This window comes from Cucurbita moschata, unplaced genomic scaffold (genome assembly GCF_002738365.1).
Source record: "Cucurbita moschata cultivar Rifu unplaced genomic scaffold, Cmos_1.0 Cmo_Scf00015, whole genome shotgun sequence".
Taxonomy (NCBI): domain Eukaryota; kingdom Viridiplantae; phylum Streptophyta; class Magnoliopsida; order Cucurbitales; family Cucurbitaceae; genus Cucurbita; species Cucurbita moschata.
The window spans coordinates 2,988,641-3,008,479 of NW_019268531.1; the positions used below are offsets into that span (position 1 = coordinate 2,988,641).

Below are 19,839 nucleotides of genomic sequence, written 5' to 3' on the forward strand. Positions count from 1 at the left end.
GTGTCTAATTTTTAGTGAACAATTTTTACGGTCGACTTAATCGCTCCGTTCGTTGAAGTTACCAACAAACTTGTCTCCGGATTGACCTAGAAAAGAAAAAACGAGGAACGCAATAGAACAATTATACACAAACGAAAAATCGTCTATGCCATAACACTCAGACACAACCAAACACAGTCATCGTTGATCTCTGTTTTTCTAGACATGTTTCCCGACATCTTTTATCGATAGACATCGATGAAACTTTCAAACCAAATGGCCTTTAAGATTGTTAAAAGATCCTACGAGATCGAAACTTGGAAGGGGAATTAGTATAAGAGTTGAAAAATCCTGTTAAAAGATCCAAATGGCACAACAAATTCATGAGATTTGAGACAATTTATCAAGGATCACTGCAACAAGCATGAATTCATCACATAGAGTTCTTGCCTGCTCATATATGACCTCTCTATATGGTGAACTACATAATCCAAAACGGGCCTCAAAAATATGAAAAAAAGTAAGGTTTTCAACGGCATGTTTCAGAAATGATTCTAGCTACCAACTCCATAGACGCACCGACAATCTTCTGATGAAACAAGAACAATTCCCAGCTCTAAGCTTAATAATCAAGCAAACTCAGAAAATGGGGCGTACCCAATTTTAATTGACAACTAAACAATAACAGTCAATGACATCTCCAAGAATCTGCACTAGAAAGAGACTATGGGGCTAGTTTGAGAGTTACTTTGAAATGGTTAAAACTTATTTTGTCATGTTCACTTTATCCCGAAACATGTGAAAATCTTGTTTAAAGGTGAAAATCAAACTTTAAATTGATTCGAAGGGGTTAAAGTCATGTTCGAGAGTGATTTTGAACATGACACAAATGATTTTAACCGCTCTAAAATGACTCCAAATCATGCCCTTAAAGCCCCTCAAACCAAAAAAGAAGCCAAGGTAGAAATAACAAGCACAAATATAGAACTGTAAGACAAAAGCAAAGCTAAAGAAACAAGTTAAGGATTATAAAGATGCCACTGCCTACAGCAAGCAACAAAAAAAGCCATTTGGCTCTGTAACTGCCCCAGCAACTACAAACTAGAAGGTTGATTTTGCAGTGAATTCTCAACCGTGACAGAATTTTAAACAAATTGCCTGCTGACCCATGATATCCAACAATCAGAAGAACAAGAAGGGCAAGATCATAACAGAGGAACAGAACAAAGAGGCTTTAGAAATTTCATGTTTGAGCGAACTCGGTATGCGGTAGTCAGTAATAACATGACATGAAAAATAAACGTTGATAACAACAAAAAGCAGAGAACAAATTCAAGTTTCTACACGAGTTGAAAGAAGGGCAAAACAAAAAAAACATCAGCAAAATGAGCAGCAGACCCAACTTCAACAGTTTCTATTTGTAAATCAGCTATATCACTTGCATTTGTATGGCAGAAGTAAAGTGGGAATAAGAACTAGAAAATACCCATTTCAAAGCTCAAATTCTTCGTCCCTCAGAGCCAATTCCGCAGCCTCTTCTTCTTCCTCGTCGAGAATGAAGTATTCATTTCTCTCCACAGGCCTGAACATGTAGAACATCACCATATAAAAGACAAGGCTTGCAATCTCCTCAGCTGCATAGCTCACCCACTGATACTTGTATGCTGCAATGGTCTTGAGCGCGAAAACAACGATCCGCGTGAAATACAAATATCCAATCACAACAATGTAGAACTGCCTGAAAAGAGTGAGTTTTGCCAAATTCCTCGCAGCCTTCCCATCGGTCTTTGATGTCTCTCTCAGAGATCGAATGGACCAAACAATGGGGAAAATTATGGCACAGCAACATATGATATCCACCAACAAGAAGACCTGATTCCAAGTGACCCAGTCCTTAATGAATGGCCCAGTCTCGCCGATCACAACCGAGGCCACGTTAGCCAAGACTTGAAGTGGGATCACAATCATCAACACTTTCTTCTCCTTCTCTTGCAAGAACGGCTTCAAAAATGACCACCCAGTTCCGATCAAAACAATCACTGTGAAAAGCAAAACAACTCGAATGAACTGAAAGATGTAAAACAACACATCCCAACCGTGAGGCGTCCCGGTGGTCTTGACATAATGCTTATCCTCAGCAGCGCAAATGAGATTTAACGCTTTCATCAACAGCAATCCACCCATCAACAAATGGATCCTGTGAACGCTGCGCTTATTTGTGAGGCACGAGTAGACCCAAAGCCCTAAGAAGGCAAGATACGCAAGAGAAAACACAAAATACAGCGAAGGGAGCTGAGTAAGGCCAGCGGAGAGAAAGTCCTTCGAACCATCGCGGTCCAAATTGTAAACCTCCGTCCGCACCTGCATAGAAACCGAGGATTCAGGAGCGCAATTGGCAAAGAAAAGGCTATATTCATTGGGGGAAGTAACGGGGTAGGAACGGCTGAACGAGCTCTGGGGCGGCGGCGAGAGATCCCGGAAGGTAAAGAGGCGATTGATGTAGCGAGAATCAAGAACGCAAAACTGAGGATTTTGCTGGATCTCGAGGAGGACTTGAAGAAGCGATTCTTCAGATAACAGGAAGAATCCAAGGCGAGAAGGATCGATTTCACCAAGCGACGTAGCAACAAAGACCGATTTGACGGAAATGGAGACCTGGCCAGCGTGAGTGAACCCGAATTTCTCGAAGAGAATCATGGGGCGGTTGTCGGAGGAGATCTTGAGGGATTTGATCTCGGCGGTGGAGGAGGCGACGAGAAGGCCGAAGAGAAGGAGGAAGAAGGGGAGGCGGAAGGGTGAATTCGTCATTTCGATGCCGCCGGAGATCGTCCCGAGCGAAGAGTTCAGCAGCGAGCTTTGAGAAGAATGAATACAGGACGGTTAGAAACTTAGAAGAGGAAAGGGGTCGGGCGTAGAATGTGACGCTGCCATGATTTGAACGGTCAAGTATCTGTTTTGACGGAATTGCCCTCGCCTCAGATCTTGCCGGCAGTAGAGTGAAATGGACGAAACGACGACGTTTAAGAAAGGGCTAGCTGAACCAAGATTTGTCGTTTTGGACTTGAATGGATAAAACTATCTAAAAATATATAGTTAGTTTTAATTACTTAAATTAATTTATTCACTCACATTTAAAAAAAAAAATTAATAATTCATTGCGACCTATTTATTATAATTTGCTATACCAAACAAAAAATAAATAAATAAAAAACTAAAGTTTATATTTATTACACGTAAAAAAATTAATATTAAATCTAACAAATTCATTAATTTTTAAGATTTTGAATATGTTAAGAATTTATTAGATGTAAATTAAATGTTCGGGAATTTTTTTTTTAAGTTAGGAACAGTTTTTACCTAAATTGAAAAAATTATAAAAACTTTTAATTTATAATTTTAACATATGAAAATATAAAATTATAAAAAAAATTAAAATTATTTAAATTAATAAATAATAAATACCTAGAAGTAATATTATATTATTTTAAAGGCGCCATTAGGGCTTATTTTAAGTAATGGGCTCAGACTAGGCCCAAGACAAAGGTAGGCCCAATTTAAGGAGGTACCGTTGATTCGTAAGGGACCCATTCTGGTAATCGTTATAAAATTTGGAGCGAAATTGGAGGCAGAAGAATCGAGCAGCCACTGCCTCGGAGAAGAATTGCGTTGAACTGGGACACGGTTCCTATTGACTTCTTCTTCCCCTCTTCCTTCTCTTCCATTTCCCGACCTGTCTTTTCCGGAAGTATCAATCTCGATCTTTTTCCATCTGGATTCTCAAATCTTCACCATTGTGGCATTTCGTAGTGTTCGATCGTTTTGCTTCAACAAGTTTTCGGATTAATCTAAAATCAGCCACCGGCATGGAGAAATAGTTTCTGTAATTGTGAAAGAAGCCGTTCAAAGATTGATCCGAGGTTAAGAGTTTTAGATTCGATCTCGTTTTTGCATTCTAGAACGAGAGAGAGAGAGAGAGAGCGGTGATGTCGTGGTTTAGAGCAGCGGTGATCAGGGCGGTGGAAGCGGGTGCCGGAGGGAAGGACAATATCACCCGCACTGTCCGTAACTATGCTGGTACCGTCGTTCACCATGCAGGGAATGCTGTTGTGGAGGGCGCCAAGATCATCCAAGACCGCATTGTAATTTCATTCTCACTTCTCCACTCAATTCTCCCTGTTTTAAATGGCGTTTGGTTCTTGACATCGTTATGAGTATTGGAACATTTATTACTAGGGCATGGAACCTTACGATATTGGTCTCTGTTTAGTGTGCGGCTTTGTATATTTAGTTATATTACGTCTGCGCGCATTACCAGTTATCGCTTCGTATCCGCGTGTGTTACTTGTTACAGTTTCTGTTTCACTGACGAGTTAAGTTCCGGGTTTGATTTGTGAGGCAGGGACCAAGGAATATGCAGGGATTTAAACAGACTGTAAAAAGGCTGGAAGAAATTTCTGTTTCGTCTAGAGGCGTAGAAAGAGTTCAGTTATTGAGAAGGTGGCTAGTTGCGCTCAAAGAGGTGGATAGATTTTCGTCAGGTTCAATCGAGGGTGATAAAAACAGTCCGACAGATCAGCCTAACGACGAAACTAAAGATTCTCCGAAAAATCCTACACTGGTGTGTATATCAATTAGCGTTCTTGTATTTCCTGAACTTTTTTGTGTGTCTGAGTTGATTGAAGGATTTGTAGTTGTTTTTTGTTCGTTTTCTCCCCCGGCGCTGAACGTCGTGAAATGCTGTTTGATATCTTGCGCAGGTCTATTATGTAGACCCAGATATGGGAGGCGAGCTGAAAACGTTTCGTGATGTATTTCTTACAAGCCAAGCTCTAGAAGGCATTACGTTGTCTATGGTGAGTTGAATTGAATACATGCCAATACCTTTTTGCTTGCAAAACATTGGTATACGAAAATATGCTAGGTAGTTCCTAATATATCAGCAGCATTCATTTACTTCTCTCTCTGTTGGAATGATGTAATTACTTGATGAGCATAAAAGGCCTAAAATTTTAGCTTCTATTCATTTTCTATGTATGTATGTAGTGGTACTCTTTCCCCTCACCCGGGAATGGAGTGATTTCTTGTTCTGAACCACTTTTTGTGGGCTGGAGTTTAACCACACGATAACCCTTTTCTATGACTCAGATTCTTGAAGAAGCTACCGATGAAGAAGAATCACTACTTCTAGAGATATATGGGTGAATATTCATTCTCAGTTACGCCTTACATGTTCTTTATGCCCTGCCGCTGATTTCAGAAAGTTTTCTGACGTTACTTGTGCAGACGAGAAGAAACAATATTAGAAATTTCTATGATCTTTTCCACACTCATATCATTAGACTTTAGTTCCTTTTGTCGTGGCTATATTCAGGCTATGTCTTTTAGGAGGAAAGGAAGTACATCAAGAAATAATGATGAATGTACACAATTTGGCAAATGCATTTTCAGAATACCAAGATGAAGCACTGGTAATGTCATGAAGGCATGAATTAATTTCAGCATAAAATTAGCATGGATAGAGCAGTCATTTCCCTCTTGCACTGCCATTTTTAGGTAAAACGAGAAGAACTGCTCCAACATGTCCAAGATGCAATTGCAGGGCTGAAAATAAATGCTGATTTTGATAGGTGGTGAATAAGCATATCTTTCATATTTCATTCATTGGTCTTCATTCAATTAGATATCTGATACATTATGTATGCATGGATTTTTGTGGATAGGATTACAACTTAACTAAATTGAAATCTATACAACAAGGATGAAGTTGAAGTTAGCTCTAAGGAGAGCTGCTCTAACGAGACTTCCAAGTATGTATGATAAAGAAAGGGAATGCACATGGAGGAAGTTGGAGTTAGTGTCCTAAGAGAGCATACAGTCAAAATTTATCATAAACCAATCCCTATCTCGCTTAGTGTCATTAAATTTATCTTTGTTTTCCTCAATAAAGAAAAAAGTATTTATATTTTTTTCTATTCTTTTAAATGTGATAGAATAGCAATCACTCTCTTTTGCTATACAACCTTGAGCTCATCATAAGAAAGTGAAAATTGCTATAGAATCCACCATAAGAGAAAGGAACAGCTCACACTGAATGAAAGGATTAAAAAAAGCTTTGATACACTGATGGTTGTGTTAGACTGATTGATTGATTCTGATATCCAATTTTGTATCACTGAAGCCTGTGAAAAGATATTTTGATGTTTTGTTCTTCCTAGCTATCATTTTATATGATCCATGTGATGCCCTAGATACAATCTATGTAAACTTCTATTTGTTTATTCCTATTCTTATTTTTAATTTTTTGTTGTTATTCTTCTTGTTCTTAATTTTTTTTAAACAAGAAACAACACCTTTCATTAATGCCTGAATGATTATAAAAGAGTTCAAGAATTTAAAGTCTACGAAGTGTGGGCTTCAGAAAATAAAAGAACATAGCTATTCCAACCAGATACTATTTTTGGGAAAGATAATTTTGGGTGGTTCACAGATGCTAAAAGGATAGGAAGTTCATGAAGCCTTTTGTGGAATATCATGAAAAGCTCGAAACTGCAGTTGAGATTTTTTGTAAGATAAAAGTTGGTAATGGTATCAAAACGTCTCTCTGTTAGGGTTCATGTCAACCTGTTGGCGGCAAGTTACACAAGAAATTTTGGCCTTTCAAAGTAAAAAGATTCATTGGTTTCTGAGGCATGGGAGGAAAGTAGTAGCTTGTGGAAAGTTTTCCTAAGAGGAAATTTGAAGGATGAAGTAGTGGATGACTATTGTGAACTATTAAAAAATTAATTGAAGGTTTCTTATTGAGAAAATGAAAGGGAAAATAGTTAGGTTAGATTCTTCTAAAATCTTAGAATATTGAGTTGGTGGTTTTCGTTGCCTTAAAGACTATTATGGAAATTAAAGGGTCTGAGAAAAGCGAACATTTTGGCATGGCTAGACTTTTTGGAAGGCTATACGTGGTTGATAAAATCCAGCAGATACTAACTTAATAAATAGATACTTGCGCGAGTAGGTCTCTCCTAAAGGCTCCATTGACCAAAGTCTTCTGACTTTATTGTTTAGGAACGTTCCATCTAACACATCTGGAGAGTTAGTTTCCCCCCTTCACTTTAACAATCATTAGGATTTTTTCTCAAGCTCAAAAGCTAGTTTCTTGCGTTCTCATTTCAAAGCTGAGTGGTGGTTTAGTTTTTGAGTGAGCCACCATATAAGTTCTTGGCAACATGATATTCAGAAGCATATCGAATCCAGCATCCTCCTGAAACAGATACTAGTCATCAGAACTTAATCTCAATTTAAGAGCTTGTTCTGTAGTTTCAGTTCTTTTATCTTAAATTTTGATTCAATGATTTGATAATGCTGATGCTTGGTCAATTGGAGGAGAAAGGAATGGATAATCTTTAAACTATTTGCACCATATAATTTTGAGAGGTGGCATAAAGGTTAATATAGTGAAAGTTCAAGTAATGTTTTCTTGGCCATTTCCTTGGAGCGTATGAAAACTAATAGGATTTTTGGGTCTACTATGCTACCCCTGAAAATTTGTGCGCTAGGTTGCCGGCCCATTAACAGAGCAGTTGAAGGAAAACTAGTTTGGGTGGAATGGCAAAGTAGAGACAACACAAGATTCTTATTCAGTGGGACGGTCAAGGTATCAAGGAAGCGATGTGGAAGCCAAAAGTAGCTTTTCAGTTTTCAACCTTTCTCCCACAAGGACAAGGTGAATCTATCGGTGTGGGTATTGATAATCCTCCAATCCAGTTTTTCTGACAGTAGGTGTGGGAATTGATAATCCTCCAATCCAGTTTTTCTGACAGTAGGTGTGGGACTCGTAAGATGGATTAGGAAAATAAAGAGTGGCTGAAAATGTTAACTTGGGAAGTTATCGGCATGAAGTTACGGTAAGTTACAGATAGTTACGGCCTTATGGGTAGTTAATCACTAATGTGAGATTTGATCTTATCTATAATGTTGTTAGTTAATTAGTTGTGGATTTAATAACTTCGTTAGGGAAAGGGGTGAGAAGAGCTTTTTCTTAATTATGTTTAACATACTACAGAGTGTTTTCCGACCTCTCGAATACCTGAATTTGATTGTGTATTATTCCTCCTTTGACTAACTATAAAAGTTCTCTTGTGATTGAGCTAACAATGTGCTAATTTGTGGCTGATCCCATAGTGTATAGGACAACAAGCCTTTCAATATACTATGTTGTTTAATTAAAGTTCATTGTGTAGGTTTTCAAAATTCTCAATTGGTGTTTTTCATTGAGCGGATTAACAGTATAATTCTTCTAATCCTTTTTCAAACAAATTCATTTATTCTTCCAATTTCCTGCTCTCAGAATAGATGCTAAAGCATGTAGTTTGAAAAAAACACTTGATGAAAAGAAAGGAGAGATGCCACCTTCAAGTGGAGATCGAGATAACACATCTGATGATAAAACCACATCTTCCAAGGTGGTTATGATTTATGAATTTATTTTATATCTATAGACATAGATACGAGCCATGTATTAAATGTGGTCGTTTTTCTACTTTACCGTCTTTGATTCTTTACTTTAACTTTAATGTTTTAGCAAGTATTTGTACATCTTTGCTATTACTTGTTATCCTTTTTGAGTTTTAAGAAAGTATTATATTACATTAGATCTCATTATGTAAGTTACAGGTTCTGCAAGAAATACTTTCACAAGTTCAATTATACTCCAAGTTGGAGGAGCTCTTACTAAAGAAGAAGCTGTTCAACGAAGTGGATTCCCCACAGCTTCATGCTGAGAAGGTCCGTTCTTCTCTCCCTGGTTTTAGGGTTAACAAAATGGGATAAGGGAACTAACTAATCTAATGCTTTTGGTTGGTACTGGAGTTAGATTGCATATAACAAACTTCCGTGCATGTTAAGCACATCTGCCATTTTCAATACTTATATTTCCCCCCTTAAATCTTAAAATTTCTACATACGACGGTATCAACTTATATTTTGTATATCTCATTAGTACAATTTACTTATTAAACAAAATGGGATAAGGGAAAATTTTGAGATGAGAAGCATGTTCCTCAATGATGTAAGATCTTTGTTCCTAATGGAAGATTGGTAGTATGCACCATCATGGTGATGTCTCCATGCTCTTCATGTTCTTCAAGTTGATATAAGTTGTTTAAAAAAAGAAAAGTTGGTAATGAGAGAACTTCTAGTCCTGTTATTTATTTATTGATTGATTGTTGATGCTTTTACCATTAAACAACAACAATCAATTGATTTTGCAGGTTGACAAACTGAGAATTTTGTCAGAATCTTTGGCCAATTCTACCTTGAAAGCTGAAAAGCGTATTGTTGACCAAAGGTTTAACATATTACTAATGCCGATTTATGTCTTGCACGTATTTCTTCATTGTTGCTTTTGTGTTTGTTGCTCTTATAAGGGTTCCATGTGCAATATGTCATTTTTGTGACATTATTTTTTAATATGATACTAATTCCCATTACTCATGAAAGAACACAAAATGTGAGGACAAGAGATTCTCTTTCAAGGTCAAGGAGTTAAAACATTGCTCGCATTGCCCAATATAACAAAACACAATAGTTACAAAATAATTTACCACGAGAGCACCAAAGAGTGGCCAAATCTTTCACGATTTTCTCTAAAAACATCATTTTTCCTTTAGAAATTCTGGAAAGCTATACTTCCTTCCTTTTCCACTGCATTTATATCTCTTGCATCACACGTAGAAGTCATATAGGTTGCAGTTTGTACATAATACTAGAAAAGAATTTGTGAAATTCCATGACTTTCCGCAAGCTGCTTGTTGAAAAGTAAGTCAATTGTGAAACTGTTAGGCTTTCTTTAGGTTCATATAAATGTTTTCTTGTGTCATGGTTGATATTTTTTATAGGCTAGTGATAGGCAGGTGGCCATTTCGGTTTTTCATGCAAAAATAAAGGCATCGAAATGAATACAAGAGATATTATGCTGCTCAAGTGAAACCGTCAATCTATAAGCATTACTGTTTTGTCACCCTAAAATATTAAGCTGTTTCAAGAATCTTAATTGGCATTTCAAGTAGAATCGATTATGAAAGAATGAGAGAATAGATATGATTTATTATAAAGCTGGATTTATACTTGTCCTGTGACAGCATCATGCGCAAACGGGCGAACTTGGGTTAAGGGTGTCTTAAAGTGGAGATTCATCTCTGATTCTCTTGTTGAATGATTTCTTATATTTTCTGCGTTGTCATTTGCAGAGAGCAGAGGGAGGATGCACTCAACTTTCGGTTAGCTAAGTCCGAGGAAATGGTCCAAGCTGAGAAGGTAATCTTCCTTCTAAAAGAGATAATTATCCCTTAGAGATGTTGATAGACCCAACAGAAAATATCATAAAGCTACTGGTAAGGACTTTTGCTTTTGGGCTATATAGATTCGTTTGTGTAATTTGCTTTTGATATCTTGCTATCAAATTTCTGGTTTTGTCAATTTCTTGACGCTTCTGTCTGTGCCAGTTTTTTACTTGTTTTCTCCTCCTCATTATTATTATTATTTTGTAGTTATCAATCAAAGTTAAATTGAAGAGTTTGGATAAAATTATTCAAAAATATTTTCTAACCTCTTAGCCTTTTGTTATAGTAACGATTGGACTACAGTATGCATATAATCTTAGTACCATTTTTATGAAATAAATATTTTTGGTAGAAATAAGAAATATAGTACAAGACCTGTAATTTTAGTTTTTCTTTCATGGATAAAATAACATAATGATGAAATATATTATTATAATCTCAAAAATTAGTAATTTTGAAAAATTCCATTTTACAATATTTTGGAAAATTAAAATATCATAAATATGCATATAAAAGTATTATTGTTTTCTATGTGTTTTTAGTTTAGCCATAACTCTTGTCTAGGATAATATTTACATATTTGTATTAAATTTAGAAAAACATTGAAAAAATAAATATATTATAAAACAACTAATACTCAGAAGTAAATAATAAAACAAAAAAACTCAAACAAATTTATATTTCAACCATTGATTGATACAATTAAACAAAAACTGAAGTTTAATCATGATTGGAGAGTGGATTTAAAAATAAGTTTACATCAAAGTTAAAACCGAAAAATAAGAAATAATAGACTTTTAAAATAATTTTACATCCCAGTAATTGGTTCAGTACATTTGAATCAAACATTGGTGTTTATTTTGAAATTTAAAAAAAAAAATTAAAAAATCAGGTAACATACGTTGGGAATAGGGATGTTCTTTTTTCTTGCAGGAAATCCTCTTTTCGGCGAAGAATGGGGAAAATCCACGTCAGCTAAACAGGAATGGAGACGAGGAACATTCCTTGTCCCCGCCCCCGTCCTCTCCCCATTTGGCATTTTTTGATAAACAAATTATTCGTTATACTATTATATATAATTTTTAAATTTAAATCTTTATTATTCAATGACTTAGATAATTTCTTATGCTTGTATAAGAAATAATAATAATCATTTTATATGGAAAATATCTTAGAAAACTATGATTCCTATTCAAATTTTCCAATTTATGATGATGAGAACTGTTTCCGAGGAATTCTGGGGTTATATTACTCTGATTTCTAGTTGGTCTCCCTCCCTTCTTTTCACTTCTTTCCCCTTTTGGTATATTTTATTTATCAATGAAATTTGTTCCTGCTCATAAAAGATTTATTTATAATTGGCACAACAGCTTAGTTGCATGCTTGAATGACGGGTGATTCCTGTCATGATTGTGCTAGTATACTTATCCATTTCATGACTTATTGTAGTCAAACTTTATATTTGTATTTTTCAGGAATTGACATATGATATTAGAGAACTTGAGAACCAAAAGGATAAACTGGAAGCAGAACTGGAAAAGGTTGGGTTTCTTTTTCTGTCATGTTCAATAGACTCTTTCTTGTGACTGCAATCCATTCTTTTTTTTTTTTTTTTTGTTGTTTCGTTCACATTCATTCTCTTGCCAATCTAGTTTCCTTACTTCTATGATTACTTGCTGTGCTTTCATTTTTTCCATATCTTTTCCAATGGGAAGTTGGTGATATACGCTTTATGAGTTACTATAGTATGTGTTCAATGAGAATCATTGATGTCTCAACAGCCAAGAATGAATACTCTGTAGCTTCTCCCTCCTCGAGATAGAATGAAACCAACTCCAGTACACGAGGCACTAACAGGAGCTTCAAACAGGTGAGAAATCTAGTAAAAACCAAGACTGTTGTGGTATATAGATCATCTTCTTCATGCGTTCAACTCTACGGAATGAAAACAAGTCTAACAAAAGTTTGGTATGCAAGTTGAGAAGTTTTTATACGGATTAAAAGAGTCTCCTTGTGCTTGGTTTTACAGATTTGCCAAAGCTATGATTAAAAGTAGTTATTGTCAATGTCCAGTTGATCATCTATATTTGTGAAATCCTCATACAAAAAAACTACAATCTGAATTGTATATGTAGATAATCTTATCATTGCAGAAGATGATATATGGGAAATTCTTAACCTGAAAAAGATGCTAGCAACTGAGTTTGAGATCAAGAACTTGAGAAATTTGAGGTACTCTTTAGGAATGAAGGTGGCATGATCTATGGATGCTATTGTCATTTCTCAGATACATTCTAGACTTGTTAAAGGAGACCAGAAATCTTGGGTGTAAACTTGCTGAAACACCTACGGATCCATAGGCCAACACCAAAGTGAAGAGATTTGTCCAATTCACGAGTGCATGTATCAGGAAAGTTCATTTACTTGTCACATATCAAACCAGACATTGCATATTCCGTAAGCTTTGTTAGCAGCACGTTAATAGTCCAAATGAACATAATCTTAGGGTTACTAACAGAATATTAGGATACCTGAATGGTACTTCAGGTCAAGAGTAATTTTTTAAGAAGTCATGAAACAAAATGGTAGCACTCTATACTAATGCCATTTGGGCTTGGGAATTAACTTATAGAAGGTTTATATCTGGATATAGCCCTTATGTATGGGGAAACTTAGTCACTTAGAGAAGCAAAAAGCATTCAGTTAAAATTAGTGAAGATTTGGACCATCTCTTCCTCCTATGTTTTTTGGCTCAGCTATTATGGTGGAAGATTCTGAAGCCTTCAATTTCACCTGTTATTCCGAGAAGCATTCAGAACTTGATTATCCATTCCCCTGCAGTCAGATGAGTGAATTTTGGTTCCAGTAACCTTTAGATTCTTATATTCTCTTATTGATGGACTGAGTTGCGTACAAATATTTGTTTCTCGTCTGGGCTATAGGTGTCCAATCTCCTCCTTTGTTAACTTCATTCCATCACTGGAATAGAGATATTATTTCCTCTTAAAAAAAATGAATAAAATAAAATGTAGAATTGGATTTTCATTGTCAGTTTATCCAATATTCACTGTGCAGCTTTTTCTGCTTCTTTGGGGTGCGATCTTCACCATAATACTTGAACTTTGCTTTTACGTATCAGCTTTTGTGAGCATGTATATGTTTCAGGTCAACACATTGCTGTCTTCTGCTCGTATGCGCCTTCATAATGCAAGAGAAGAAAGAGAGCATTTTGATGAAGCGAGTAGCCAAATGCTTGTGCACTTGAAGACAAAGGTAATCAAGCTGTTGGTTGTGCTCTTGTTCGAACTAATTTCTTCTTTCAATAAAGTGTCAAATTGAATGCCTTTTTTTTTTCTCCCTTTCATTAGTTTCTCTAATGATTTTCTTTGGTTATAGGAAGATGAGCTGTTCAAATCTGTTGCTTCATATAAAGTAGAAGCCACTGCTGTAAATGCATGTAAAAACTTTTTAGAGAATACATGGGAGCTACGGATATCCCAAAGACAAAAAACGGAGGAGCTTGTTGAGTATGTTAACCTTTTTGGTTAAAATATTATTTGAGTTACGTTGCTTGTTTTGGAACCAAAGAGATGGAATCAGCTACCATGTCTTTCCCTTTAAGTTCTTTCTATTCTAGTATCAGTAAACTGCTTGATCCTTTGTTTCTTCACTTTTTCAAGTGGTGAGCTGGAAAAATATGGAGATTATTTTGTGAAGTTGGTCATCAGCCTTCTCTCTTCTTACAAGGTACCAGTTATAAGGCTATCTAGTTCACTGATTTTATCTTCAAGAGATGATTTACTGTTTTCTGATTGTCGTGCACATTGGCCTACTATTCTCATTAGGAAAAACTGGAGCCCTCACTTTCTTCAATCAGGAAACTTGAGGAAAACTTGAGCTCGATGAAAGAGTATAGTTCTTCTGTTAAAAAAAAAAAACTATTCTTATTGAGAATAACTTTGATATAATTAACCAGGCTGCTGAGACCAACTTTCCTCAGGTCAGATGTCTCGCCCAATACAGATGATGGAAGCTTACATGTCGATCAACAACGGAGAAAACTCGAAGAGGAATATTTGGATATCGAATCCAAGGTAGTATTATGAATGCTTAGAACTTTCTGTTCACTCTTAGGGTGTTCATTTGATCCCGTATTTCAAAACTATGTTGCATTTTCCACTCACAATCTCTAATTTGTGGCTGTGTTTAGCTTTATGTCTTTGTATTTCATTATCTCATTTAATCTCTCTGGTGTGTCTATTTCCTGGCTTTTCTTTACTGGCCAGTTTGTTTCCACCTTAAGCACTGTGGATACAGTACGAATGCAATTCTATGAAACAAAAGGAGTTGTCAGGTACTAAAATAGTGTTCGACTAGACAAGGAGTTTTTTACTTTTATCTGCCCCTTGACTACTTGACTAATAATTTAGGCACTTTTGGCCACACGCTGAACTTTTGATCCAGGAATTTTGACGAGAAGGTACAAGAGTTATTTGATGCGCTTGAAAAGATAAAACAAGAATTTGAATCCATCAAGAGACCAAAACTGTTGATTGAAACCACAAGGCAAAGGTCAGAGTTAGCGGTCAATGAAAAGTCACATATAGATTCAAGTTCATCTGAACAGACAGCCGAAGTTAGAAGACTAAAATTTGAAGATATTAATGACTCCTTGGCAAAGGGAACAAAGAACTTTAGCACGAAAGCAGAAATGGCGAAACCAGATTCGACTGAGGTCGATACAGTTGACTCGAACGAGGAGATAAATGACTGGGAATTTGATGAACTTGGAAGGGACTATGATGCAGCAGCTTCCAACGACCAAAGAAGATGAAACTTCCATCCATCCATCCATCCATCCGGTATGTTGTTGTGTTTAATCATATCTTTATAATTCAATTCCTTATAGTAACACCTACCCATGATAGAAAAATGGTATTATTTACATGGAAGATTCATGAAAAGCAATAATACAATGATTAAATATATAGTTGTTTTATGCTTGTTTGGGGTGGTGGGTAGTAGCCCCATCGAGAACATCCTGTGTGTACTGTTGTACATTGTGTAGTGTGGCTTTATGCTGAAATGGAACAATGATTTATGGTGGGTGGCATGGCCCATTTACTGTTGAACTGCACACACACCACACACACATATATATATATGGAGTGGTAGTAAGGCAGTGGGGGCGGAGGCGAAGGCTGGTCACATCCTAAGCTTGACAACCAGCTGTTGGCCAATGTGCTTAAAGAGACCCACTGCCTATTATCTGCTTACCACGTGACAGCACTTCTTTCAATTATGTTCTTCTTTTTAAACTATTATTATTATCTTTTGTTGTACGGGAAATAAGGTGTTGATCACTATTTAATTTTTTATTTTTTATTTTTGAAAATTAAGCTTATAAGCCCTATTTTTAATCCAAAGGGATGACAGAGAAGGTGAGTAATTAATTAATTAAACCCCAAAGGAAGATCTGATCTTCCGACATGTTGACCAGGTCAAAACAAGGAGCCCCATATGCCCTGGATTGATAAGCCCTATGCAAATTTTATATATATATTTATATATATATTTCTCTGATGTTCATATATGGGAAGCAGGCAATAAATAACTATATGTCCATAAATTTTGTTGTTGGAGGAACAGACATTTCCAAGTTAAATATCACATTCCCAACTATTTGAAAATATCATAAAAAAAAACATTGTGTTTCCTGCCCGAACTTACCCAACAAAAAAATATCGTTACCTTAAGACCATTATGACTATACTCGTCGTTCTTTAGGGTTTTGGTCGTCAACTCCAGTATTATCAGGTCACCAATTTTCTTGACCTTTCGAAGTGTCAGTCAAATTAAACTTTTATCATATACTTTAAATTCAAAATATTTATCTAAACCCTCTTGAAAAGCTTGAGATTTAATTTCATATATGGGTAAGTATGCACTTAAATGTTGAATCTATTCAAGCTAGCAATAGTTTTTTTTTAAAAAAATTAATTCCCGATTGGGCCTCAAAGTTTAGAGCATGAGATTTATACACGTGGCTGAATTTCTGGCAATAATAAATAAAAACAAAAAGTTGCTTGTCTCTTTCACCCACATCTTAGTCCTTGGAAGTATTCATTGCATGAATATATGTGTATATGCATTAAAAAAAATTACAGATATAAAATAATATAAAATCGTAATTTCAACTTTTTATATTTCTGACACCTTTTCTTCAAAAAGGAAAAAAAGGCAAATCTTCCAGACCTTCCTAAAATGATTATTCCATGTAATAATAATAATAATAATAATATTCTTTTTAGGCGAAATAATTACACTATTTAGACATAATGGATTTAAATAATTTTACTTCAAATTTTAGAGAAAAAAATTGATAATCATTTAATTTTCACGTCAATTGTCATATTTTATTTTTCTTCTTTTTCAAAATTATTGTGGTAAATTAAATCATATGATATTTTTCAAAAATTTAAAAATTTTGGGATTAAATTGAGATAAGAAATCTGTGGTTTTTTTCTTTCTTAAAATTTAAAAGCAAATTATTTTCTATAAATTTATCAATAATTTTATAAGAGAAAAAAAATATATATATATATAGGTGATGATACATATGGATATTGATGGAAGAAGATCTTTGTTTTTGAAGAAATAACTTGTAGAATAGATGTCCTCTTAATTTTGAACATCCAATATCAAAAAAAGAAATATATAACTAAGAGTATACACAAACTTAGTTGAATTTTTTTGGATTAACTACAAATTTTGAATTGGTAACTCGAGCAATCTGAATAAAAGTTCATAATTTAACCTACAGGTTGAGTTAGATTGATTTGTCGGGTGTTTTTCTTTTTAACTATCTAAAAAATAATACCTATTCATCATTCATGTTATATTAAGAACTAAAATTTAATAAAGCTTAATTATCAAAAGTCATAAGACATTACTAATACCAATTACAAACGTTAAATATTTTTCATCTTCGTAGTAATTATAAAAGTAAGTTAGGTTGACCTGACAACAAAATGTCACGTTAAGAATGATATAATAATTTAATGCATGATTGTCTTTGTAGAAAAATAATAAATAAACTCAAAATATTATTTTATTTTCACTTTGGGAATGAAAAAAAAAAATTATATTAGCTCTGAAGTTTGAACCCGCAGAAAGAAAATTTGAATTTGCTAATAAAACTCGACAATCTCTCACTTCTGGTCTGCCCTCTCTCTCTCTCTCCGCCGCCGCAAACATCCACTCCACCCTCTCTCCGTCGTCATATCGCCATGGCCACCACCGAAGCTCCATTCACCACCGCTCCTGCAGAAGAAGACTACATTGACATGGAACTCACCTCTTCCCCTTCTTCCAACTCATTCAGCTATTCCATTAGATCCCCACCGCCGGCGAGAGATTTCGAGTTCCAAATCCAAATGACATCATTTTCCGGTGAAACAGAGCAGACAACTTCACCAGCCGACGATCTCTTCTACAAAGGAAAATTACTTCCACTCCACCTCCCTCCCCGTTTACAAATGGTTCAAAACCTCCTCCATAGCCCCAACTCCCATAACCCATCAACAAAAAACAAATCTTTCCCAGAAAATTTTCAGATTCCTTTCATCGCCATTAAAGCTCCACCTCACGAGTCCTGCAATTTCTCACCCACTGAGTCATCCAGAGCGAGTTGCGAGCTGAACCCAGATGAGTATTTGTTGAGATTTAGAGGAGAAATTAAGGATTTTGTTGGAAACCCACCAAGAAAATCATGGTCGAACAAAGTTAAGCAATTGAAACAATCCTCACAGGCTTATTTCAAGGCATTGTTTGGGAAATCTCCTTGTTCTACTAAATCCTTGTTCAATGAAGAAACAGAGTGCGGTTTCAAGAACAGGGTAAGCTCAGGGAAGTTCATTAACAAAACCCCTTTTGGTAGAATCGATTACAACAAATGGAAGATTCAAACTACTTTCATAGAGAAGGAAAAAACAGAGGAATTTTCTGGTAGCTCTTTGAACATGAACAACAATCACAGAAGGTCGTTTTCAGGGGCCATTCAGACAGCATCTTCTTCGTGTTCTTCGTGTTCTTTGTGTTCTTCGTGTTCTTCGTGTTCTTGTTCTTGTTCAAGCTCATCTTCAGGTTCTTCATCTCTGTCATCATCATTTTCGTTTAAGAGAAGCAACAGTGCAAATTCAGAGATAGAGAGGTCCATAGAAGGGGCAATCGCTCACTGTAAACAGTCCCAAAAGGTGTTGGATAATTCAAGGAAAAGGGAAGCTGAATCTTCACCAGAAACGTGTTGTGTTTCTGTTTCTAAGGTTTTGCCTTGTGGGAATCAGAAAAGTTATGAACTTTGCAGGATTTGATGAATGGATACTCTGTTCTTGTTCTTCAATGGAGGGTCTGCTGAGTTTGATTGTACATTTGAAGTAGCTGAGAAAGATGAAGAGAAGCTTAACAATGGAGATTCAGATTCAGGAGGATGACGAAGAAGATGAAGAAGAAAGTTGTTCTAAATCATTCGATGTGGGAAAATTGTATAGTTGTTTGAGTTGCATCAAACAGCTCTTGTTTTGATTACTTTTCAAATGTTTTATTTTACTCCTTAAATTTGTTTCAAAATATCATAAACTTGACCGATTTTGATGTGTTCATACGATGATTCGAGAACTCTATTCTTCAAAAAATACTTTATTTCTTAAATTTGGCTAGTAGCTTAAAAAAAACAATAAAATTTTAATATTAGTTTTTGGCTTTTATAATCTTCCAAACCTAAATATTTAATATATTATTATAGGCTGTGATAATACAAAACTTTAAAAAAAAAAGAAAAAAAAAACCTTAAAAGTGAATGTCTAAATATTTGAATCTCAAACTTTAAAGAAACGAAACAAATATTTAGATTTCGGAGTTATTGTATCTCCTAATGAATATTAAAAAGTTAGGATTTTGAATGAAAAATATTGAAAGATTCACGAGAATGTTCCATAAATTTTTTTTTTATTATAACATTGAATTATGATACTAAATCCTTAATTTTTAATTTAATTTTAATTGAGTCTATATATTTATATATTTTTCTGATTTATTTTCTTAATTTTTATTTCTAGAAACAGCAGAAGCAAACAAAATAAAAAATATATATAAAAAAAAAACCCAAATTTTTTTTTTTTTGCCTATTAATAAAATATAAGATTTGATTGATTATGAGCCTCCATAACATTTTGTTCTCAGAATCATCTCAATTCATGCTTCTAGACTTGGACCGAAATCAAGCTCGTTAAATATCATTATTTATACGTATATTATCATCATAGTCATAGTTCAACTGGTTAATGTATATATTTTCGATAAACAAGTCAAAGGTTCGAATTCTCGAGCGATCTCACCCAATATTAGAAAAGAAAACCACATTTTTGAAATAGTACACGGGTTAAAATCGAGATAGGTTTACTCTTTCAAAAACTAAAAACAAAATCGTTATCGAAATAGTAGGTTTGGTAATGTGTTTGAAAGGAGG

General features: G+C 35.1%; 3 protein-coding genes across 3 annotated transcripts; 2 read left to right on the forward strand and 1 right to left on the reverse strand.

Annotated features, from left to right (window-relative positions):
* Nucleotides 1-1,195: 1,195 nt before the first annotated feature.
* On the reverse strand, nucleotides 1,196-2,912 carry LOC111453548 (protein GPR107-like). The gene has a single exon (XM_023094686.1). The coding sequence runs from the start codon at nucleotides 2,785-2,787 to the stop codon at nucleotides 1,471-1,473; it is 1,317 nt and encodes a 438-aa protein (XP_022950454.1). The 5' UTR covers nucleotides 2,788-2,912; the 3' UTR covers nucleotides 1,196-1,470.
* Nucleotides 2,913-3,962: 1,050 nt separating this feature from the next.
* On the forward strand, nucleotides 3,963-15,476 carry LOC111453873 (myosin-6-like). Its single transcript, XM_023095159.1, has 18 exons — nucleotides 3,963-4,118; nucleotides 4,379-4,597; nucleotides 4,737-4,832; nucleotides 5,125-5,177; nucleotides 5,351-5,447; nucleotides 5,533-5,606; nucleotides 8,321-8,435; nucleotides 8,647-8,757; nucleotides 9,243-9,319; nucleotides 10,221-10,287; nucleotides 11,789-11,854; nucleotides 13,479-13,586; nucleotides 13,710-13,840; nucleotides 13,994-14,060; nucleotides 14,159-14,223; nucleotides 14,290-14,407; nucleotides 14,600-14,667; nucleotides 14,778-15,476. The coding sequence occupies exons 1-18, from the start codon at nucleotides 3,963-3,965 to the stop codon at nucleotides 15,145-15,147; spliced, it is 2,058 nt and encodes a 685-aa protein (XP_022950927.1). The 3' UTR covers nucleotides 15,148-15,476.
* A 2,037-nt stretch (nucleotides 15,477-17,513) lies between these two features.
* LOC111453872 (probable membrane-associated kinase regulator 4) lies at nucleotides 17,514-18,917 on the forward strand. The gene has a single exon (XM_023095158.1). The coding sequence runs from the start codon at nucleotides 17,603-17,605 to the stop codon at nucleotides 18,683-18,685; it is 1,083 nt and encodes a 360-aa protein (XP_022950926.1). The 5' UTR covers nucleotides 17,514-17,602; the 3' UTR covers nucleotides 18,686-18,917.
* The last annotated feature ends 922 nt before the right edge of the window (nucleotides 18,918-19,839 follow it).

Bases quoted from the DNA above. Each gene is read 5' to 3' on its own strand.
- LOC111453548 (XM_023094686.1), bottom strand. From the start codon at position 2,787: ATGACGAATTCACCCTTCCGCCTCCCCTTCTTCCTCCTTCTCTTCGGC.
- LOC111453873 (XM_023095159.1), top strand. From the start codon at position 3,963: ATGTCGTGGTTTAGAGCAGCGGTGATCAGGGCGGTGGAAGCGGGTGCC. The intron at 5,448-5,532 runs GTAATGTCATGA...TGCCATTTTTAG, and splicing joins AATACCAAGATGAAGCACTG to GTAAAACGAGAAGAACTGCT. The intron at 14,061-14,158 runs GTACCAGTTATA...TATTCTCATTAG, and splicing joins GCCTTCTCTCTTCTTACAAG to GAAAAACTGGAGCCCTCACT.
- LOC111453872 (XM_023095158.1), top strand. From the start codon at position 17,603: ATGGCCACCACCGAAGCTCCATTCACCACCGCTCCTGCAGAAGAAGAC.